Source organism: Cricetulus griseus, chromosome 2 (assembly GCF_003668045.3).
Source record: "Cricetulus griseus strain 17A/GY chromosome 2, alternate assembly CriGri-PICRH-1.0, whole genome shotgun sequence".
Taxonomy (NCBI): domain Eukaryota; kingdom Metazoa; phylum Chordata; class Mammalia; order Rodentia; family Cricetidae; genus Cricetulus; species Cricetulus griseus.
This window is the reverse complement of record NC_048595.1, coordinates 97,973,966-97,998,931: the sequence shown is the minus strand read 5'-3', so window position 1 is coordinate 97,998,931 and position 24,966 is coordinate 97,973,966. Positions and strand designations below refer to the sequence as shown.

At 49.1% G+C, this 24,966-nt stretch overlaps 1 protein-coding gene across 1 annotated transcript in view; it reads right to left on the bottom strand.

Annotated features, from left to right (window-relative positions):
* Shb (SH2 domain containing adaptor protein B) overlaps positions 1–24,966 on the bottom strand; it is a 114,418-nt gene that overhangs the window by 33,017 nt on the left and 56,435 nt on the right. Inside the window, exon 3 of the mRNA XM_027403172.2 lies at positions 3,842–4,057. Coding sequence (XP_027258973.1) covers positions 3,842–4,057 — 216 coding nt within the window. The remainder of the gene's footprint in view (positions 1–3,841; positions 4,058–24,966) is intronic.

The following is a 24,966-nucleotide window of genomic DNA, read 5'->3' as shown; positions in this document are numbered from 1 at the left end:
GGAAACAATCTCGAGGTGGTGAGTCACAAATGAAATAACTGTCTCTCAAAAAGGCCCAGCAGGCATCCTTCTCAGGCGTGGCCACTGCCCGGCTCCTGCTGCCAGACTCCACACTATCAAGTGCTTTGATTATTTCTCAGACCCAACTGCAGACCTCCCATGTCCACAGATGGCCTGACTGGCTCTGCCACAAGGTCCTTTGTGGTTCTCTTCCCGTCTGCCTCAGTTTCTCCATGACAGAGGGAGTGAGACTGTATAGCACACAGGGCCCTCCTCGTGTTAGAAAGGTGGACTCCTAGCCTGAAGCTGTCCTAATACCTCACACTGGCATGTAAGGCTGGAACCGCAGCAGGTGCAGGTCCCTAAACATAATTTGTGTGATGACTCTCGGGTACAGGCTCTACAGTTAGACCTCACTTTGTAGCTGACCAGGCAGGGGCCTCTCTACTCCCATCCCTAAAAGAAGGAAAATAACCATGCAGAGGGAGGTCACAAGGACACAATGCATGCAGAAGGTGCATAGTTGATGCTGGCAGTGAGCCCACACTTTCCAGATAGGAGGTTTAGTTCACCAACCTTCAGCAGGGATCCTTTGCTAGTGAGGCAGTCAAGATTCCCAGAACAGGTACAATCCCTTCAGAGGTCTGACAGCAGCAGGTGTCTGCCATCCAACCTGAGTGCTTCCTCATCTCCAATTCTTGGTCATGTCACAAGCCAAGTTATGTGCAGAACCTGTTCATCTTGCAAGCTGACACACCAACCTTCACCACTCCAAAACACTCGAAAGAAAAGAACACCAAGGGCTCTCTAAGGAACTGGTGAGATCTCTCATCTCCCCAAGTTCTTATCCTTAATGAAATGTGCGCTGAAGAATCCTGATGAATGGAAGACCATCATTCCAGGGATCTAGGGCCACCTCATCCTCTCACAATATCCTCTTCCCAGATGCAGAGTGTCCATGGAATCTTCCTGTGGCTCAAGTTCCCAGTGCAACAGGGACAAGCATCAGTCTCTCTATTCCCCCCTCCCCACACACACACAGCATGCTGGGACTTGGCTGAAAAGGGCCCCTTGTACCAACTCAGAGTAGAGCAGCACCCTGCAGACTACAGAGCACCTGAAGTCTGCCTACTCTCATTGGCATGCTGGGGTTCCAGGGGAATGGGCATGTGCCCAGAACTGCCTACAGTCCATGCTCCTGCTACAGAGTGAGCCTCTGCCACCCACCTTCCTCCTTGCAGCTGCTACAGCAGCCTCCGAGGCTGGAGAGTACATCTACACAATCAAGTTCCTTCAAAATGCTTGCCGCTCTCTGGGTCCTGGTCTGGGTTTCCCCTTTCAAGGGCCTAGTTCTATGCCTTTTGGGAATTTGACAGCACAGAAAGGGTCCCCACTCAGGTTTCTCCAACCAGGCTGAACATGCAGAGTCACAAAAATAGGCCAGTGAAGAGAGGAAAGGGCAGTTGTGCTCAGCAACCTTCACTTCGCACGGCTGTTCCCTAGCAAGCCCAAGACCTGAAAAAAACTGGGATTGTTTCTAGAAGGCACCACAGTAAGGACAGGCCCTAGGAGCACTACCAGTCCCTGAACATTCCGGGAACTCACTGAAGCACGAGTGCACACACTTGCACACGCATTCCTGTACAGGTACGCCCCTTGTGCATGCACACTCAACATATAACAGCCACTCAATAGGAAACTGCTCTTCGTTCCAAATAGCCACACTTGAGGGCTGGCGAACGGGATGGTGATGACACTCAGCAATCCAGTCAAGCTGCTGCAAGCACCGTCATTACCTGAGAAGTGGCTGCTGGCCTCTACCCACTGCTGCCTGAACAGAGGAAACCAGACTGCAGGCCGGTGCTCCCGAGTGACGGACCCACCGCCTCTTTCATCCCAGGGAATGAGAAGGGAGCCCAGAGCTGTCTGGGACACGCACAGCCAGCATCTGCTCTGGGGCAGGCCATGAAAGCCAAGGGGCTTGATGAGAGAAGGCAGGGTAAGAATTTGATGACAGTGGTACCAGAGATAATAAATCAGTGACCCAAACCAAGACCGGAATCGATACTTGTGAGTCCTGAAACTTACTGCCAGCTAGCTTGTCTGAGGCCTTTTCTGATCAACTACAGATACAAAAGTTCTAAAACCATCTCCAGGCATGAGTGGTCAGGTTCCAGACAGACAGCTTTCTGAGAGACGGTGTCCTCAGGGCTAAGTGCATCTCACTCAAACTTCAACACTGATCACCTAGGACCTGGCAGAACATACTCCAACTGTGTATGTCTGGTATAAGGCTTGTGTGTGTGTGTGTGTGTGTGTGTGTGTGTGTGTGTGTGTGTGTGTGTATTCATACATGTGCATGCACCTAGGCACATATATGGAGTCAGAGGACAACTTGCAAGAATTCTTGTTTTCTGTCTTGTGGGTGCTAGACACTGAAATGTGGTCAGCACAGAGCCATCTCTCTGGCCCAAGATGCTTGATTTCTGAGCAGCTCATAGGCAATGCCAACACTGCTGGTCAGAGACTGTGAGGAGTGAGGTGTCAGAGTAGACGAAAGTATCACAATCAACAAGAGCCCTCAAGGTCCCTATGAGGATCCAGTATGACAGGGGAAACCCTAACAGCTGCCTGTGGTGATGATTCATGCTTGGACCCATGGTATCTGGGAGAGAAAGCTGCCTCGTGCCCTCTTTCAGCCCTTCAATCAAGTTAGTGTTTGTAAAGAGCTATGGATGGCACAAACTCTTCCTTCCCACTCTTGTTGGAACCCGCCTCCTTGGTTCCAACAGAAGCAGAAGCCTAGAGAGCAAGCAAGGATGTCTGCAGCATCCATAGCTGGGTACCAGGGTGGTGCTTACAGAGACAAGGCTATTTGAGCAGGGTGTGGGAGCTCAGGATCTTTCCAGGCAGGCTGCGATGGGCACTTCAGAGTATAGAGGTGTGTGCAGGGCACATCATATATCCTGGGAACAAAATAGGGCATGTTCTGAAATGTCTAGATATCAGTTGAGGGGCCTGGGAAGGGAAACAGAGTCCAGCTGTGTGTAAGAAAAAACATCCAACAAAACTCTCCTTCCATGACTTCACTGTGTTAGGAGTGCACCAGTCTTCCCATGCTCCTCTCTTCCCGGTCTAAACTCTTAAATGCAGTCATTGCTTCAGCATCTGGTTTATACTTCATAACATTACGCAAAAGCATTGCCCTTGGTTGTTATAAATTTACTCTAAACCTTACTTACTCTTGACTATACAATATTCCACCACATGGAGGCACAGATTCCTTTAAACAACACTTGTGCCAGACATCCCAGTGGCCCCGATTTCTCATGAGCATAAACTGTCTTCTCTCAATTTCAGACCATCAGCATTAGCATATGGTCTTGAGAGTGTGCCTGAAATCAAAGGGCGTGAGCACGGGTTTCTGACTTGTGACATGTGGCCATACCACTTTGCAGAAGAGCTGCAGTGAGGCTACTTTTATTCTGGGAAACCAGATAAGAAGAGCCTGAGCTCTGAGCAGGCTAACACCACAGCTACAGATGGGAAACGCAGGAGCCCCTGAAGCTGTGGAGGACCAAATGAGACCCAAGGCTCTAGGCTCTGCAGGTGGGGAGACTGGACTGGAAGCCTGTAATGCCAGCCTGGAGTTTCCCTTTGGCCTGCCCTTTTTTCCCTCAGGAATCTATACCATCTTTGCAGGGCCACTGGGTACTAGGAAAAAGAAGAGCCAACTCAACTGGTGTTTGCCTGACCAGGCAAACCACTTATATTTTGTTTACTTCAGCTTGTGCTGAGTGTTCTTCAGCCACTGCCTCCCAAGCAGGGACATTGCCCCTACCTGCCAGGGCGGGGATGGTGACCCGGTTCCATTCCCAAGGCTGGTCGTACTCATCAGCAGGCCTGTCATCATCCTGGGGTAGCTTGCTCTCCCGCAGTCGAAGGCTCACAGTGCTCTCCGAATCTGAGTCCACATTCTGGCCTTCGGGCTCATAAGGGGTGTCATATAACTGAATACCTTTGTGTTGGGACCGGACACTCTCCTGCCTCTGGAATTCTGCAGGCAAAAAGAAAAGAAGCAGAGACATCATGGATTTGCAGCCACAATCAGGGAACAGGTGTAATGTCAGAGCTGCCAGCCAGGGAGGTGGCGACAGAGACAACAAACCTCTTTCTATTCCTGGCTGCCCTGCTCTGAAAAAGTGTCTTCTAGCTCTCTGGGTGAGGGCCTGCTTCCCAGGACTGTAACCGACAACCTAACAATAGCTCTCGCCACTGTCTTATTGGGCTTCAAGGACAGGGGCCAGTTGTGAGCAAGAAATGGCAGTGTTCTGGCTCTGTCTAGCCCTCTTACCCGACAGTCTTACAGCACCAGAGCCTTCTAATCCCATTCCCACAGAGTCATATTGGGCCAAATGACCCTCCTGTTTCCACCCAGCTCAGAGTAAAGAGCTAACATGCAAAAATTCTTGTGGGGGTGGGGGTGGGGATCTGGCCAGGATACTCTTCAACCTGTGAAGCTGAGTGACACCTTCCTGTACTTCTATACCACAGAGTCCACATATCTAGCCCAACTGAACATGCTGGGGATTTGGAAGGTGTGGGAACAAGAGGTGGCTTGATGACTTGACTAGTCATCCCTGACAACAGACAGACATCTAGTTGTTCTGATCTGAATTCAGGCCTTCCTGGCCAAGCAAGGAAACTTGGTTGGCATCTGGATCATGAACACCTGCTATTCAAGCAGGATCTTTGCTTGTCTAGGCTTCTCTCAGGGAGGCTATTTCTAGGAGCCAACATACCACGTATCACATCACCATGACACCAACTTGAGGGTAAGGGATGCTAGGGATGGGGGCCTGGATGGGATAGGGCAGGAGAAAAGAGCCTGCATTTGAACTGATGGCTCCGATAAGTGGAAGCAGAAAGCTTCCCCTGTGGTAGGTCCAGGGTGAGCCAAGGCCCCATCATGTAAAGAACAAGTGCACAGTTTGTTTGCTTTTCTTTTTGAAGATCTCACAAGGTAGCCCATGGAACTTCCATGTGGTCCAAACTAGCCTTGAACTCATGATCCCCCTACCTCAACCTCCCCAGTGATTGGAATATAGGCAAGGGCCATCACACTTGGCTCCAACTTTAGTTTGTTATTGTATATAACCTCTCCATTTTAGCCATTGTTACCTGGACAGTTCAGTGGCATTAAGTACAAGCGCCCTTGTGCAGGTATCACTACCATCTATCCCTAAAACTTTATCATTTTCTCAAACTAAAAGTCTACCATTAAATAGGGTTCCTCACTTTCCCCTCTCCCCAGCCCTTAGCAAATTCTATCCCACCTCTCCCTCTCTCTCTCTCTCTCTCTCTCTCTCTCTCTCTCTCTCTGTCTGACTACCCTAGTAGGCTACTTCCTGAAAGAGAATCAGCATCTGTCCTTCTGTGGCTGGCTTACTGCACATGGCATTGTATATCAAGGCAGGAGCCATATGGCAGAACCTCACTTGTCTTCAAGGCAAGGTTAAGTAATGTCTCATGTGGCCCCAGGCTCAATAAGGGAATAGCAGTACAGCCAACTACAAAGGATGAGGGGAGGTAGGTATTATTTCAAGGTGTGTGTGAAGCACTCTCCGAACCAGAGGTCGGATGCATAAAGACACAGCAGAGGCCACAGGCCTGGCAGGGTAGCTGCTGGAACACATGTGAATGACTTCCAAGCAAGAATGCTTCAGATCTCTGTTCTACAAGCTAAGGACACCTCAACAAGACAACAATGCACCCCACTTCCTGTGCCCTGGTGAACAGGCCAATGACTGCCCCTCAGAACCACATGCATTAACTCTTATGCCAGTATTTACCAAACTTTACCTAGTCCCACACCGACTTTATGGCTCTAGCTTCTAGAACCATCATTGTATTTGTTGTTAATCTCATTTTAAAAATGAAGTTTCTGTAAATATCCCAGGAGCAGTTATTTTGCCAGAAAACAGCTGCTAAACATACAAAGACTGAATGAGAAACAAGCCCACTAGACTGGTACCACAGCAGTGTCTCGCAGAGGGATTTGCAAGTGTGAGAGAGATGGTAGGGATGCACAAACTGCTAAAAACAAGAACTTTCATTCTCTAGAAAGGAGAGGATGAACAGGGAAAAGCCCTCTGACTGTGATTTGTAAGCCATGTAAAGTTATCACCTAAGAGATGTCCCCATACTTTGGTAAAATGTGGCTTTTATTGGGTTCTGTGGGAACTGTTACGTTTTGAGCACCATGCTTCCCTCTGAAACGGAGGGGAAGAAAAAATGAGAAGGGAAGGGCACCAACTGTAGAGCTCTACATACAACTTTATAAATCACTTCATGAACCCAACCATCTGTGCTATATACTGCTTTGTAGGGGTCCCTGACACCTCCCTGTTGATTCTGAGGAGGACACAGCCTGAGGTGTAGCTGATAGAGCTGACCTGGGAAAACCACCCTCTTCATCACTCACTCACATGGCCCATGTGAACTGCAGTGGTTCTCAACCCTCCTAACGCTGTGACTCATCAATACAGTTCCTCACGTTGTGCAACCATAAAATTATTTTCATTGCTACTTCCTAACTGCAATTTTGCTACTGTTATGAATTGTAATATGAATACCTGTGCTTTTCTACGGTCTTCTGTGGCCCCTGTGAAAGGGTTGTTCAACACTCCCGCCCAGGGCTCGCGGCCCACAGGCTAAGAACTGCTACTCCAAGGGCAGCTCACAGATGCACTTCTGTAGGGGAGCACCTTGCTCCTTCCCCCAGAAACCACTCAGACATTCAAGTGACGAACAAGAACTGACAGCCAGAAACCCTCCTGTACCCCAAATTTCTGCTAATTTGTTAAAATCCTAGATAGCAGTGATGGAAGTGCCTGGAAATGCCACCTGCATACAGCTTAGTGTCAAGTAACACTGAGAAGAAACAGGCACACTACATAAACACCAACCTGAAAGGAAAATGTGCTGAGAACAGATTAGCCATTCAATCACAGGGACTTGCATGACACCTCTCATGCAGGATTGATTGTTCCAGAGGCAAAAGCTGGTCTGTAATGGCAGCTAAGGCTGTCGGGATGCCATTGTGGTCATTAAAACCAGCTTCTCTCTGTATTACAGGATGGCTTTCAATTTTCATTAGGGCTCAACAATAGGGAATAGTTAAGTAAATTATGGCATGTTAACTGGATGGAATATTAAGCAGTCATTAAAATGATAAATCGGAAGATAATGTAGCTACATGGGAACACGCACATGAAATTATGTTGAGCTAAAAAGTAAAATACAGAAATGTTTGTGTGCTGAGAGCCAAGAGTATAACTGAACTTCCTAAACAATTCCTGGCAAGGCAAACACCCACGAAGGGAATTCTGCTCCCTGCTAAGGAATTGCTCAAAATGAACAAGGCACATTTTACCATAACATATAAACTGAGATGACAGCAATGTCCCAAGTACAGACACACAAGAATAAAGAGCTGAAAGCCCTACAAAGGAAGTAAATAGCTGCTGCAGAGAGAGAAGAGACCACTGCTTAATTAGTTTTTCAAAGTTGTTGTGAATAACAAATAAAGAAGCTAGTGAAGAAAAAGATGTAATTAAGACAGGAATACGTAAAGGCAAACCCTGATGCATTAAGCAGACAGGCTCTCCAGGGCTGGGTTGTCTTGTCCCAGAAGCAGCCACCAGCCCAAGACCCTGGGAATAGAACAGAGCACAGCAGCTCTTCTCCTGAGAGGCTGCCAAGAACGCCAGCAAGTAAAGGGCCACCAGGCCAGGCCACCTGGCAGGACATTGCGTTTCCTGACTAATGACCATGGCACATCCCGTTTATTAGCCTGAGCCCATTGGTAACATTCCCCAGAGGACCCAATAGGGGAGCCGGTGCCCATATGTTCTAAGCCACAAGTTATCTAGACATCAACATCCACTCCTTAAAGGAAAATGATCTTCAATACTGGGTGGCAGGCTGTGATTTCATGCCTTGTAGGCAACAAGCAGAAACATTAAATTGACAGTGTGGGAATTCTCTTGACTTCTGGAGTAGAATGATTTTCAAGTAGAATGAGGAAAAAAAAAAAGAAAGAAAGAAAATGAACACATCCTACATTCTATAGAATAGAATGTTAGACCTGAAAGGGACCCTAAGAATCACCTGGCATTTACCAGAAGGGCTAGAAAAGCCAGGGTCATAGCTGATAATCAAGGAAGGGAGAGAGGCAACCAGTAGAGGCTGAGCCTGCTGCAAACCAGAAGCCTCCTGGAGTAGATGTGATGAGGGAGTTAGATCTGGGGTCCTGTACCTACCAACTCTGCTCTCCACCTTTAAAAATAAAACTGTTTTAAAGCAGTTAAATGAGCTGGGAGGTGGCAGTGCACACCTTTAATTCCAGCACTTGGGAGGCAAAGGCAATAGGAGTTCAGTGAGTTTGAGGCCAGCCTGGTCTACAGAGTGAGTTCCAGGACAGCTAGGGATACACAGAGAAATCCTTAAAAGAAAGAAAGAAAGAGAGAGAGGGGGGGGAGGGAGGAAAGAAGGGGAAGAGGAGGAAGGGGAAAGAAAAAAGAAAAGGAAGCAGTTCTATGTTTGCAGAAAACTGAATAGAGGATGGAGAAATGTCCCATGTTTCCTGTGCCTCAGTCACACACAGCCTTCTCAGTTATCAGCACAGCCCACCACAGCAGCTTGTTACAGCTGATGACCCTACACTGACGTCACACTAACATCAGGCAGGGCTCACTCCTGGTGGTGGAGCTGTGGATTTAGACAGACGTATAAAGGTGTGTGTCTACCGTAGACACTCAATTATCTGTTTTCTTCCTGGTCTTGGCTCTTTCCTCCAACTTCTGGTAACCTCCTATCTTTCCCCTTTCCATATGGATGGAATCAGGCAATATGCAGACTCCTCGGATCAGCCTCGGATCTCTAAAATACAATTTAATTTCCTTTATGGTCTTTTCCCTTTGAAAGCTCAATTGTAGCCTGCCTTCAAGAATCCAGACCCGAGATCATGCACAATGGTGTGGCAGAGAAAATGAGCACAGGGTAGAGGAGACAAGTCCAGGTGACTGGAGAGTCTACAGATATTACAAGGGTAGATGACGCTGTAAGAAGGCAGTAAAGTGGTTTCTGGGGGACCTCAAGTACTTGGGGGCCTCAGCACTCAAGAATTGTCCTAGAGCTTCTGGACTAGGTAGGCTGAGTGGAGTGATACAGGACTGCAAGGTGAGCTGGGTAGGGTGACACAGGTGTGCTGGGTGGGGTGGCACAGGTGTGCTGGGTGGGGTGGCACAGGTGAGCTGGGTGGGGTGACATGGGTGTGTTGGGTGGGGTGACACAGGTGTGTCAGGTGGACTGGGTGGGGTGACAGGTGTGCTGGGTGGAGTGGCACAGGTGTGCAAGGTGAGCTGGGTAAGGTGACATGGGTGTGCTGGGTGGAGTGGCACAGGTGTGCAAGGTGGACTGGGTGGGGTGACACAGGTGTGCTGGGTGGAGTGGCACAGGTGTGCAAGGTGGACTGGGTGGGGTGACACAGGTGTGCAAGGTGGACTGGGTGGGGTGACACAGGTGTGCTGGGTGGAGTGATACAGGTGTGCCAGGTGGACTGGGTGGGGTGACACAGGTGTGCAAGGTGGAATGGCACAGGTGTGCAAGGTAAGCTGGGTGGGTGACACAGGTGTGCTGGGTGGAGTGGCACAGGTGTGCTGGGGGGTGGGGTGACACAGGTGTGCTGGGTGGGGTGACACAGGTGTGCTGGGTGGGGGTGGGTGAGGTGACACAGGTGTGTGAGGTGGACTGGGTGAGGTGACACAGGTGTGCTGGGTGGGGGTGGGTGGGGTGACACAGGTGTGCAAGGTGGACTGGGTGAGGTGACACAGGTGTTCTGGGTGGGGTGGGTGGGGTGACACAGGTGTGCAAGGTGGACTGGGTGAGGTGACACAGGTGTGCTGGGTGGAGTGACACAGGTGTGCTGGGTGGATTGGCACGGGTGTGCAGCAGCCTCTCTGAGAACGGCTGTGTTGGCAGCAGCTCTCACCTCTAACCTTACACCCAAGCTTCCCTGAGAATCTACAGCAATTCTCAAGTCACAGGATGGCAAAACTCAGTGAGGACAGGGTCCTGAGAGACTTTTCCTCTTCTAGAGATGGGTACAACCAGACCACATCAACAGCATCCCCGCCATTTGACCTCTCTTCCAGGCTGTGTAGCCATGGGAACACCGTGGCTAAGATGCTGGGGCTGTAGGTGGGTGAGACTGAGTCTCACTCAGGTAAGATCAGGAAAGGCTGCATTACTACAATGATGTAGCTGCTATGGACCACGAGGGCCCACATGGAGCCCTTGGAGAGAGGAAAACCTGGGGTGTAGCAGTGGGGAGGCGGACCACTTACGCTGCAAGACAAAACCATGCCAGGCTGCTTGGACTGACAAAGGACTTGTTTCAGCACTTGCTTGATTTGAGGCAAGCTGCCTCAGGTTCCTCATCAGTGGGTGTAAGACTGGTGCATCAGCTTGGGAAGGATGCCGTGAGCATAATGAAGCTACACACATCAAAGGATGCCTGGTGCAAAGAAAGTACCCTAGGAGTTTCACTGTTTCAGTTACATGGGCTTCCTTGGAATCCAAGACCTCTTCTCTGAGACTGCCCTTTGCCCCCACAGCCTCGACAATCCGCTCGCTGCAACTGGACAGGTGAGTCCTCCTACAGAAACTTTAAAGGGTTTCACACCAACCCGTGACGCCACTTCCATTTCCGACTCCACCACCACAGCGTCTGATACCTCCATGTGGGAACCAAGCTCTGTGTTACTGCCATGAATGATGTGAAACACACGCACGAGGTCTCAGTATGTCCAACCACATGGGGGATGTGAGGCCCAGAGAAGCAGGCAAAAGGCCTGAAAACCTGTACTCCTGGACCAGGGTTCTTCCCACCTCTCCCAGATGCTTTCTGATGTCTCTTTCATCAACTTGTCTTGTTCTAATCTCCAGGAAGCAGGGCAGACCTCTGAGATGTTAAAAGCACATCCAGCACCTCAACCAAGTGAGGAGCTCCATGTGAAGGGCAGCTGTTTCTCATTAGACACACAGCTGAAACCCAGCCTAGGGCCAGGGTACCACATCAAAGGAGTAGAGGTGTCCTCCTCATCGGAACTGTGTAACACCTGCCAGAGAAAGATCCTCCCCCTAACTGAGGTACTTGCCCAGGCATTTAGAGGTCAGGTTTTCCTTGGAGGATGCAGGTAAGCAGCCTGTCTTTTGGGGTGAGTCAGATAGGGCAGGCCAGCTCAGAGACAGGACCTGTAGACAGTCTGACCCTGTGTCCTCCTCCTCTATCTAGTTCCATTTCCAGAGTTGCATAGAGCCAGGAGGCAGAAAATGGATAAAGAATTCTTTGGGCATCTCTTTCATAAGTATGCACAGAAATACCCAACCAGCAGAGACTAGGCTTTGGAGAGCAGGGCTGTGGACTCAGAACAATGGTCTCCATGTAGTCAACAAGCCTACACACCTCTTCTTTTGTACTCTTTCCCAGGAAGACAAATTGGCTCAGTATGAAGACAGGAGGAGGTCCAGCCTGCTCCCATTCCTTGGTTATCTGTCCAGCAACAGGGCCTTCTCTTGAGCCCCTCTGGCCTGAAGTACCAGAGAGTAAGGAGACAAAGCCTGTGTACCTACATGCCTCCTCTGATTTACAAAACCACATGAGCCTCACCACAGAGTTCACCGGTGTTCTGGGTCATTTCTGCTATGTCATTGAGCCCAGGCCATCAATCTGCATCATCTAGTGACTGCCTTGGGGGGAGGGGTGCTCTGGTGCCCTCCCCTGTAGAGACTCACTGGGTTGAAGGGAAATGAGGTGGTGGGTTTCCTTCTAAAGGAGCCATTGTTTTAGGAGATAATGCCTTTATTCTTTTTTTCTAAAGATTTATTTGTGTGTTTGTGTGTGTGAGAGAGAGAGAGAGAATGTGTATGCATATCCGTCTACCTCCATGCATGAGTATATGTGCATTTGATGTGTTTGTGGGTAAATACATAGAAGAGGGTGTTGGATGCCTCTGAGTTCCTAGTTACAGGTGTTTGTGGAATGCCAGAGGTGTTGCATGGATACTGGGATCCAAACTCTAGTCCTCACGATTTTGTTCACCAAAAATCCAACTGGTGAGTGAGCCATCGGTCCATCCAACACATCTATTCAAAGTCTATTGTGAATTCGCAGGCAAGTGATGAGTCGGCCTGTTTTTCTTCTCCAAGCACTGGCCCCTACATCAGAAAGGTGTTAAGACAGAGCTCTTGGTGAACTCACGGTTCAGTAGGACAATCAAGGCACCACCATCTACCATTGATTTAATAATGGTTATTTGCCTCTAGCACCTGCTATTATCCTGGGAGTTGGGAGCAAAGTGTTCCTTATCCCAAGACACAGTGTAGATTAATACATGTCCTAATTCAAAACCCAAAACCTTTTCAGTGATGACCTCACAAGTAGGAAAATCCACCCCGAGCCTCATGTTATATATAGGTACAGTCAAAATGCGGGCACGCTGAAATATCAAATAAAACTATTTTTAGGTTACTGCCAGTAGGTGTATATAACATATAAAACCTGCATGTTTACACTTGGGTCCCAATACATGGAAAGATCCCCAAGTCCAGAACATACCCCAAATGTCAGAACTTTCTAGTTATAAGTATTTTCAATATTTAACCTGTACTGCACTGTATAATGCAGAAATGGAGGCTCATACAGATACAGATACAGATGCAGATGCAGATACAGATACAGATGCAGATGTAGACACAGATAGATACAGATAGATAGATAGATAAATAGACAGACAGACAGACAGACAGACAGACAAAAGGTCCAGGAGTCAGGTTGGTGGGTTGCCAGCATACTCAGGCTCCCCATGCTGCAGAAAGAGGCCAGGGCCCAGCAAGGGACTCATCAGTCTCTGCAAACAGCCAGACACAAGTCCATCAGCACTGCCCTGGTGCAGAGGACCTGTGCCCCTCTGGGGCAATCTCCCAGTCTGCTGAGCACAATGAAGCCTGGCTTCCAGAGGGACCCAGGGCCACTATCTAATGTGATTAAGCCACTGGGGAATGGGCTTTAATGCCAGACCAGTCAGAGCTATAGCCCTCTCACCCTTCCTGAGCAGATTCTCACATGTCCTCAAGGAGGCTCAGTGCCAGCTTTGGAGGAGCCGCGGGACCCTCCTGAACTGACTTGACTAGTCTACAGCTTAAACTGTGGAGCAGGAGGCAGAGTGTAGAAGACAAAATGCAGTTATACAGTAACGCCACTGGGTGCCAGGTCTGTTGAGCACAGTACACCCAGTTTCTCTTTTAGTTCTGACAACTAAGAGGTAGTAACTCACAGACCTGGTCACTGTCATGGCCATGGAGTGAGGGGCGGGTAGAGGCAGTCTGGTTCCAGAGCTCATATTCAACACTTGGCCCTTCCCGCCAGAGTCAGCGTTACTCCCCATCCCACTAGGCACAAAAACATGAACATGAACTGAGGTCTGCAAGGGTCACAAGCCCTGGAAGGGCCAGGTCGACCAAGCTGAGTGACCAGGCAAGCTACTTTCCTGCCTCTGGCTGACAGTCAACATTTTACTCAGGATGACTGGGGCTATCTCAATGGGTCCCATCCAGCCCTGAGGACTATCTGGCAAAGCCACATGTAGGTGCCTACAGGCATCCTTTGGATCAGTCTTTGGGGACAGCAAGGGCAGTGTTCTAGGCAGATGGTCTACCAGGGAGCCATTCAGCATGTTCTGGATGCCACATAAGCAGCCAACCCATGTGTCACTCCCCAGCAGCCCTAAGCTGGAAACCACAAACTGGCAGGAGGCACAGAGGCCTCCTTCCCAGGGCTGCCATATCATTTTCTGACTGGTGATCCCTGTCACCTACCTGAGGCACCCTGCCAAGCTTCCCAGGCACACTGGTCAAACCCCAATGGGCCATAGGCTCCTTAATTGGTCACTGCCTCATACTGAGAGAACATTGCAGGCATCATGCCCCATGCCCAGTGCAGCTGTCCAGTGGAAGCAATCTGGTGAGACCTGGCAAAAACTCTGCCTAGCCTTCCTCATGAGAGAGGAATTAGTCCTTCCCAGGACTGATAGATGACAACTCCAGCCTTCTGGACAGAGGCAGTGAGGCTGCTGGCTCAGGACCACCCTGGCCCTCTGCTCACCGGCTGTGTGACCATGCACCCAGCCCTCTGGAACTGAGATTCCTTTCAGGAAAGACAAGAAGGTTGAGCAGATGATCTTAGGGACTTTTCACTTTGGAGTCCCTCAGCCTGTGTCTCAGGGTACCCTGGAGATTCATATTTTATTCTAGAGCTGTGGCTTTGGCCAGGAGACCACCAGCCCACCTAGGAAGGGTCCTTGCCCAACTCAAGAATGATGGCCAGCCAAGTTCAAACCCAAACCTAGCAAAAAGGCCTGGCTGCAGAGTTCCTTGTTCTACATAGCATTCCACACTCAGAGTTCCCTCTGTACTGTTGGGTTCTTCCAGCCACCAACCACAAAAGGATCCTGGCACGCAAAATTGCCATGCACACTTAATGGGAAAATCAGACTGAGAAGGACTTGACAAAGTCACAGGTGAGGTCAGCTCCTGAGTAAGGGTTTATTATTCCTTCCCTTAGCTCCTCCAGCTCTATCACCTCTCGTATTTCTCGGTGTCACAACACAACAGATCCAATAAGGACACGGGGAGCAGGAAGGTGGAGCACGAATCTGAAAGCTGCCATTGCCCAGGTTAGTTTCCAGTGGGCTCCTTCCGCCAACAGCTCTTTTAGACCACTCCACGCACATAGCCACCCTAAGAACTATGTTTGTACAGGGGGAGCACCTGGCAAAAATGAAGTAGAAGTAATCAAACAGCAGCCCCTCCTTGGGGCTCAGAAAAACTGTCCTGCAGAGACTCAACACTGAAAAGTATCACCGGCTTCTGGAACCCGAGGCTCTCGAGACTGCAAGCAAGGACACCCTTCTCTCCACTTTGAATTAGCTGTCTGTAATGACCCAGCCTGAATGACCTGACCCCCTGGGGTCAAATGCAAGTTGCTGTTTAGTTTTGGACACAGAGAACTGAACCCCCACATGAGGGATTCAAAGATGAATCCAACAGAGGCAGGTGGAGTCTTTGCTCCACCCATGGGGGGTGGGGGATGGAAATTGGCGCCTCCGCCACCTTCGAGCCATGCAGAAGCTCCTCTTCTGTTTCTGAGGGCTGGGTTCAAGACTAACCCATCTCAGTACACCCCTGAGATACCTAACAGACTCTTGTTCCACAGATGCTCCAAAAATACTAGCTGAAGGAACAACATAAACAAACAAGTCTGCTGCAAATTCAGAATTTAGCACAGAAAAAAATATTTTTAAATTACTTGTCTACTTTAGAAAAGAAATAGTACTAACAGATTGCTAGAGGGAATATAAACTGAGAATGGCCTTTTCAGAGGTAAACTTAGTAGATGTAACAAGAATTCAACACCACATGGCCCGAGTTTATTTCTAAAAATATCTAGAGCCACAGGCAGAAATAAATGGACTTGGATGTTCATTGTGAGCAGAATGATGGAAAGCACTGCACTTCGGTCACCTGATAGAGTCATCTACAGAACTAATGACCCCAGACAAGCTTTGTGACCCGCCAGCATTTATGTAGAAAAGAATATGTTTGCACAGATGAATATGTACATGTGCCTATGGTAAACAACTGAGGAAAGGGCCGAAAGAATTTGTGAATTGGGCTGGTGCGATGGCTCAGCAGGTAGAGGATTGCCTCCAAGCCTAATAACTGGAATTGGAATCTCAGGACCTGTGGGGAGAAGATAATCTCCTGAAAGTTGTTCTCTGACCTATATATGTGTATATGCATGTGTGTGCATACACATGCATAAAAATAAACAGTAATTTTCAAAGTAAAAAGAATAAATTTTTAAAACGTTTAAAATGGTTTATTTATTCTTTTTTATGAGCTTGCATGTATGTCTGTAGGAAGGTGTCATATCACCTGGAATTGGAGTTAGAGACAGTTGTGAGCCACATTGTGGGTGCTGGGAATTGAACCAGGACCTCTGGAAGAGCAGACAGTGCTCTCGGCTGCTGAGCCGTCCCACCAGCCCCTGTAGATTATTTTTTAGGAGAAGACACAAATTACTGGACTGGGGAAATGAGTAGGAGCATTTGCTATGAAAGTGTGACAACCTGAATTAGAACCCTCAGCACTCCTGTGAAAACTTCCTGTAACCCTAGCATTAGAGGGCAGAGACAGGCAGCCTAGTCTAAAGTCAGGTTTCAGCTTCACTGACAGACCCTGTGTCAAAGGAGTTAAGGTGGAAGATACCTGGTGTCCTCCTCTGCCCTTTGCCTGCTGCACAGGCACGCACACTTCACACACACACTCCACACACACACACACACACACACACACACAGAGAGAGAGAGAACATATAAATTACTGGCCATCCTTGTCCCAGGAGAGACAGTTTTCCTTTTTTAACTATATGTTTGAACACTGAAATTTTTACACTAGGCACACCCTATTCTTTGGACCACCTTCCTCAAGGACTGGGTCTCACTACATAGTCCAACTGGCTTAGAATGTGCAAGCCTCCTGCCTCAGTTTCTTGAGGCAGCAGTCTTTTTACTGTTCCTGCCAACACCTGCTCCTGGCTATACTGAAACAGGCACCAGTAGTTTTATTAGTCCAGGATGGCCTGTATGATGTTAGCTTTAAACTGTCACCTTGACATAACCTAGAAATACCTGGAAGAGAGTTTCAGTGAGGGACTGTCTATACTGGGTTTGTATATAGGGGGCTGTGTGTATTAACTTAACTGACATGGGAAGACCCAGCCCACTGCTGGTGGCACCATCTCCCTGGCAGTGTGTCCTGCACTGTAAGGGTAAAGACATTATTGAGCAAAAGCAAGAGAGAAAGAAAACAGGCATGCATGTGGCCATTTCTCTCTGCTCTTTTGTGAGTATGGTATAATCAGCTGTTTGAAGTTCCTGCTGCCTTGATTTCCTCATGATGGACTATAACCTGGAATTGTAGGCTAAAATAAAACCTTTCTACCCTAAGTTGCTTTTTATCAGGGTATTTTATCACAGGAGCAGAAACTGCAACAGCTGCCAACCTTGCCTTTCTACTCCTCAGCCTCCCTAGTACTAGGATGGTAGCATGTGCCACAATACCCAGCCCCACGATACAGACAAACTAAATGACACAACGTGATTAATTCATCAACTGTGGTCTGATGGCATGTGTCATCTGTGGAGTGCCTCTGGCCAGAATCAAATGTTGTGAACACCACAGACAGAATTAGGGCCCGGGAGCATTGTCTATGCACACATGCACACACAGGCTCACACTCCCCAGGTTCTCTAGGAGCCACCACTCGCATTTCTAATCAGATATGTACATGTGAGTGTCTCAGACCAGAACTAGAGACAGAAGAAGTGACTGACAGGTGAAGACACTTTAATAAAAAGACAAGCAGGAAGGGCTACGAGCAGATCCTCAAGATTTGCTGAAGCCAATTCCTCTCCCTTCCTTCTGGAGTTAGATGAAGCTTAGCACTTGCCTCATGGATTGAGTCTCATGACCTAGTGAATAATAAGAACTAAGGGTGGGGTGGGGAAGAACACCTATGAGAGAGAGAGAGAGAGAGAGAGAGAGAGAGAGAGAGAGAGAGAGAGAGAATGTGTGTGTGTGTGTGTGTGTGTGTGTGTGTGTGTGTGTGTGTGCATGCGCGCACACACACACACACGTGTACACACACACACATGCAGGCTAAATTAGAAGGAAAGCCAGGAAGAAAAACAAGCTATGCTAAAATAAGGCAGCCCTAGCACCAGTGCCAGACAGAAAACATACGCTCAGCTTGGGCAGGGGGCAGAGTGGGATGGAACACAGTCTAGGAAGTTCCCACCTAAAAATAACTGGGTGGCTAGATGTGGACTCAACGTTGAGAAACATGGCATTTCAGCTGTGTGCCTGGGGCAGCAGTCATGCTAGCAAAAGATGCTCTTGAACTCTACAACCTCTGGTTCTCTTCTGGCTTCCTGATGAAGGGGAACTGGGGCCAACTCTCAGAGCATCCTCACAACATGAGGGTCTGTTTAAGGCTGAGAACTCATGGGTGGAGGATGGGCTAAAGGATGACCTTCAGGCTGTAAGTCAGAGCCTGGCCCAGCTCCACCTGCAGCCTCCAGACAGCACCTTTCTCTCTGGCAGCTTTTTTATCTTCAAAGTGACCAAACAGTAGCCGGCTGACATAGTTGCTCACTCTTTACTGAATGACACTTTCATACACTGTTCTCTTTGTGTCTACATTTGTATGTGACTGCAGCAAATGCTACAACACAAGCAAGTAGAAGGCACCCTGGACATGTGGACTGACTTCTTGGCCAGCCACCTTCTGGTTGGTGACCCTGGCAAGCTCTCCAACTTCTCTGAGCTTCCAGTAGGTCCATATGGCATCAGCAGGCCTCAGTGAGCAAGAATAAGGCACAAGAGACATGCGGCATTAATTTCTTCTGCTCCCTGCATCCTCAGTGGGTATGCACTGTGCTGGGGATCTAACCGAGGAAGGCCTGTACATGCCAGGCAAGCACTCTACTACATCCCACCTTATTTAACCTTCATTCCTGTTCATGACGGAATAAATGCAAGTACAATTCAAACAATTAAGTACGCGCTTTGATTTCAGTCACTGAGTATGGAGGCAAGTCTACAGATCTGTGGGCATACTCTAGAGCTGGGCTCAACACTTGGTTCTACAGGGGCCTGCCCCAGCGGAGCCCTGTAGGCTCAGTGGTGGAGTGGAAAGAAAATTAATATCGACTTCATGGGGTTGTTATAAACTAAAACCAGACAAAGGATATAAAAGAGGCTTGTAAACCATAAAACCCCGTGCAGATGTTACACATTAGGGAGGGATAGACACACACGGGCAGAGTCCCACAACCTCGTTCCTAACTGACATCCTGTTCACATGACTCACAGCCAGTCGGGTTGGTTCAAGTCCACAGGAGAAGGCATGCCATTTTAAATTGGACAGCTTTTTTGATAAAGTCAATGTCAACCCCACAATTCAGTGTTTACCATACCTGCCTCCCCAAAAAAAGCAATTCTGCTTAATCCTAACAAGGTTCTGAGGGTTCAAAAGTTTGGCAGTTCTACACCAGAGCAGCCACCAAGCCCACAGGAAAGGTGCACCTTGGCGCTGCACCTCAAACTTGCTGTCTGGAGCCAAGCCTCTCTCCTGAGTGCTTCGTTAAGTACATCATCTGCTGGCGTTTGGCATGTTTCCCTGAGCTGGGAACTACAACCACTGATGTGCTATGACAGCTGAGTGCTGCTGCCAGACAAGCTTCCTCACTCAGCACTGGGGAAGGCGAGGGCTGGCCAGAGCCCGAGGGGAGGGCGGCAGCTGTCATGGTACAGCTGCTGCCTCACAGACACTCGCAGACTCACACTTCAGATTTCACTCACATCCTCCTGACAAGGAGGCACCGGCCACAGGCCACATGACCAGAGGCTCTGGCTCCCTTCCTCCTGCTGCAGAGACAAAGAAGTGACGTAGCCAGCACCTCTGTCACCAGGAGTCTTTAAATGCCTGGTTGCAGAGTGCCTTTTATGGTGGAACCTACTGCCACCAGACCCAACAGCTCAACCATCTGCCCCCTGCCCTTGACTAAATCTTCCAAATCTTCCCTCCAGCTCTATCAGAGAGCTGGCTGGGCACTAGCCAGGCTGCAAAAAGGCTGTGGTCACAGCATGTGCCAAGCCTGAGGGATGACAGAGCCGCAGAGATCTTGCTGGGCAGTCTCCCACCATCCTGGCTCTTGTCCAGTTTGCCTTTACCACTGACAATGTCAAATACAATAAAAGAAGGCATCATATGAGGAGCCAGGGAGCCAAAAGAGAGGGGAAGGTATCTAGAAACCCCCAAAAACCCCTGCAAGGGGCTATCACAGGCTGACTGAACTTCCCAGTGCCCCACCACCCCTACCCACTACACACACAGGAGGGCACTGCCATTAGGGTCCTTGAGTATACTCCACTCCACCTTCCAGAAGGAATAGCTCAGGATCAATTACTCCAAGACCCAAATCATCTCATGTAGATGTCTCTTCATATCTAGTTGGGTCCTATCCAGCATTTCCATACAATAGGTCAAATTATTCTGTTTCCTGGGCTCTAATTTGCAACTAATTCCTCTTACAGGCTCAGCATGAAGCTCCTGCTGCTAAGACAGAACCTGCCCCCAAGCTGCTTGGGGACTATATACACTGTTTTGAAAAGTGTCCAAACTGTCTTGTTGTATGCCCAATGCTAGCTAGGGGCTGCAGATGGGAACAGGCAGGGCAGCCACCTGATGAAACTGTGGGCCACCTGTCCACAGGGCTTGATTGAACATTTGAACTTCCAGAGGACTGGGCCTCCCTTGATAGCTTGGGTGAAGCTTTATGAGTGTTGCAGGCTCAGCTGGGTTCATGTGGAGGTCTGCTCATGAGGGAGGATCAGTTCCTATAGACAGTGGTCTTGAAGCTTGCCTAATTCACACACATCTAATTCCAGGTCCCAAGCCAAAAAGCATGAAGAATCCACAACAGGACTGCATGGGCCTGGTGACTTCATAAAGTGACAGCTGGCTATAAAGAAACATCAAGTCAGTGAACACTTGCATACGAATCTACAGCCCTTATTTCCAGGACACTGGAGAAATTCACAGTGACAACCTCAAGGCGGTCACTGATGGGCCTGCTCCTCCTGCCCCACCCACAAACAATGACCTTCCCTTTCAGCTCCTGTTTCCCAAGGTCAGCTCAGACTTTACCGCCTATAAGTGCTAACCCTGACCCTCCTGGGGACTCCAACTGTCCCTCTGGTTCCAGGATGAACACTGAGCACTATTCTGCTCAAGTATCAATTAGTCACCCAAGGTCCCAATACATTTCCATTCTGGCTTTAAAACTGCCATATGAGCCAGGTGGTGTTGACATGCGCCTTTAATTCCAGCACTTGGGAAGCAGAGACAGGAGGATCTGAGTTCAAGGCCAGCCTGGTCTACAGGACAGCCAGAGTTACACAGAGAAACCATGGCTTGAAAAACAACAAAACCAAGCAAACACAGAAACTGCCATGTGACTGTATATGCAACTTCTGGTTCTGGACTAGTCTCCACCTAGCCTCAGTTTTTGGGAGTGGAGGTTCTATGTGATGACTGTCATATGGCCCAGTGCCCACCTGCTATCAGCAGGATTCCAATGAGCTTAATAATGCAATCCAGGGGAAAGATTAGTTGAATGCTGGAGGGGGCGGGGCAGAAAGGGTGAAAGTTCAGCAATCCAGACTACCTCAGGGTAAAGCTCAAATGCCCTTAAATGGGATTGGAAAGTCACTGGGCATGCTGGCAGCCACATGTCCTCACAAACCTGTGCCGCTATGGCCAAGCTGGCTCCTCAGGTGGCTCACCCACCTCTGACTATGGCTAGACTGTTGTCATTCCTACAAATCTATTGTTTTGGGTTGGTTTTTTTTTCCCCCTTCTTCCTAACACAACTCCCATAGCTGCATGACCCTCAGGACCCAGCTCGGATATCAATTCAGTTCCTCTGAAGGCACTGGCAAGTCCTGAGAGCCATCATGCTGGTCCTCTCTTCTACTATCCAGAAGACCCCTTCCCTTTTTCCTGGTCACCATTTGGGGTTCAACTCAAGTTCTGACCACTCAAAAGCTTTTCATGTTCCTTCTTTCCTGGAATTTGGGGGACCAGACAGCATCCCTGCAGGGCTCCATGTCCAGGAAACCAAACCTAGGGCCAAGCTTGCCCCCCCCCCCCACCCAGTGGCCTGTGTCTCATTTATAGCAGCCCCCGGTTGACCATGTGCGATGTTACTGCTGAATGAACAGCACCCATTTTTAAGAGCTGCCACCCAAACCCAGATTCTCTCTGTGGCTTTCAACCTAAACAGCCCAGCTCCACCCTCCTTAGGCCCCTGCAGTCCACCCCTTCACTTCAGGCCAGGCAGCAAGGCTATCAAACAGCAGGTGTCCAGGTAGACAGTAGCATCCAACAGCTGGACAAAAGCAATGGGGTTGGGGGAGAGAATACACCTTGGGGTTTTAGTCCCTCAAAGGAGTCCTTGCTAGGGGAAGGGCTTTGGAAAAGGACAGAGACAGAGAGGAGCCAGGCTCACAGCACTACTGGGGACAACGAAGTAGGCAGTGAGTGACTTTTCTGTTGTGGTGAAGCTGTTTGGACTATAAAGCAATTGCCTGGCTCATCTGCCCTCACAAAGGGGGCACGGTGCATATTAGAACATTCCTGTTGATCTTTTTACCACTACAATTCCAAGGCAACAAGAGCAATAATGACCAGCCGCAGGGCAGCTCTATGGGAGAGATGGTGAGAACCAGGGATCCTGCTAGTCAGACCATGATCCTACTGGCCTGGGGTTCCTCACCACAACTGGCTCCATTGCTGTAAACTCCCCTGAACCGCAGACGCCCCAGAAACTCAGGACATCCCTCAGAGCCAGACAAATGGTCTCAACATGGCCTGTTTTCAAACCCAGAGAGCGCATGCTTGGATAGTCCCCAAACAGTTTGGGGATGCTCATTTTTCAGGACAGAAAAAGAGATTACACAGTTCAACTAGTTATCCGGTTTGCAGCAATGCAAGACTTCAAAGCAAGGCATGGATGGCTGAGAGAAAAGGCCCATATTCATCATGCCTCACTAAGTCCTAGGCCCTGTGCTGTGCTGTGATTCTGGAGGAGCTCTGAGCCAGGCAGAGCAGAGCCTGGGCAGCCAAGTGTGGCGCAGGACGGGAGGGCATGGCTGGAGGAAGACCTGGAAGTCTGTGGATCTGTGGGACAAAGCAAAGGCTTCTGGAAAGTGAGTAACACAATCTGTGAGATCAGACCTGGGAAACTCATCAGAGGACACTGAGGAGAAGAAATTGGAAGCCCAAGCTAGCAATCCAAAACAGGCTACCCAGCCCTCACTCCCTCCTTCCCAAGATCTCTCCCGGACAGGGGTGGAAGGCAGTACCGGGCAGCCTAACTGCAATGGCTTCACCATTTACTCTCTCTGATGCTGTGGAAAAGTGTGAGGTATTGTTTTAAGTACAATTAAGAAATATTTTTAAAAGAAATTGGGCATGGTATGTGTCTTTAATTTCAACCCTGGGGAGGCAGAGGCAGACGGATCTCTGTGAGTTGCAGAACCAGGGCTAAGTAATGAACTCAGTCTCAAAAGGGGGAAAACATAAAAAAAAAAAAAAAAAAAGTAGGCATGGTTAAACTAGGCCCCATTTGGAAGCAGGCCTCCATAGACAAACATCCCCCAGGGAAGCCAATGCTGTTTTCTGTTCACAAATTGGTTTCTGAGGTGCTGAGTGGAAGCTTCTGACACCAAGATCACATGTTACATGGTTTGATAGCAGCCAGGACACCCTGGAGATCAAGAGCCAGCACAAGCAGAAAGGCTTTTGTATTTGGGAGATGGGTGTTTCTGAGCTTGGAATGATCTGCATGTGCCTAGCATGTTGCCTAGCATGTCATACTGCTATTATCACCTGCCTGAGTCTCCTAACAGTGAAGTCCCCTCAGGTCAGAGCTTAGACTGGAGAGATGGGGAAACTGAGAGCCCAAGATAAGCAATGCATTATACACATCAGACCAGGAGAAGGGGTGGGAATGACACCTCTATCCTCTGCTCATAATGCACCCCCAATCGTTTGCGGCCCTGCTCTCTTCCCAGACTGCAAGGCTCTTCTTGTCAGAACCACAAGGCTGAGAGGCCCACACATGGCTGGCACTACTACATTATAGTAGGTGTTCTGTTCTTGCAGCCCAACTAGGTCCTTGGGACTTGCATGGGGATGACAAGGAGACTCCAAAACAGACATATACTCCCACCTACAACAGACAGGGGGAAAAAAAAAAAAGGAAGAGAAGGAATTAGGGAGAAGAACTCAAGTTTCTGGCAGACCATAGCAGAACCTGAGTTGTTACAGGAGACCCCCTAAACATGAAATCCTGGTCTCTGAACCAGGGTCACGAATTACACAATGCAGATTCCTGGCTCCAATGGGGTCTGTGAGGGACAGCAATTTAGAATATGCATTCTCAATACCTCCCCTGACCACCTGGCTTTTCACAGAACTACAAGCAAACGGACATGGGGAAGACCTGTGTGTGTGACTTCAGGGTGGCTTGCCCCTCGATATGACCTGGAGCGATGGGCAGGGAACTTAGGCAGCCTGCCTTCCATAAGTGCCTCTTTGCAGTGTGCAGGATTCCTAAGCCTAAGTCTTTGTGGAATGCTCCCCATTACAACTCTAAAAAGTAGGTGGCACAGGCCCTCAGCAGCTTGGGGCCAGGGGTTTTATCTGCCACAAGAAGACCCGAGTTCAGGAAATGACTAATCCAACCCAGCCTGGACTGTAGGAGCCTTGCTTATGGCTGGGGCTATGCTCCAGTCTCATTTTCCTGTGTGACTTTCAGAAAGTTCTTCAGCTTCTCTGAGCCTTCAAGCCCCCACTTAGATAGAGGAGACAGTGTCCTTGCAGTGTTAAGAAAGTCTAAGCAAGGGTGTACAGCATAGAAACGCTGAGGGGCTTTCTGCCCACCTCCCATTTCTTTATAGTATCAGGAAAAAAGCTTATTCTTTTCTCTCAGTTTCTTAGACTGAGTCAGCTCAGAGGTGCACTGGCGTTCCACAACAGCAGCAGCAGCAGCAGTGGCAGTGGCTGAAGCAAGAAAATGCTTGGCTTTGGTGGCTCACCCCTTTCTCCTAGCAAGGAAGGCAGGAGCCCTTGGGAGGGCAACTCTGAATGGCCCTTTTTATAACAGCGAAACCTCAAGTGAGCATGTGTTTGTGTCAGTGCACACACAGGGA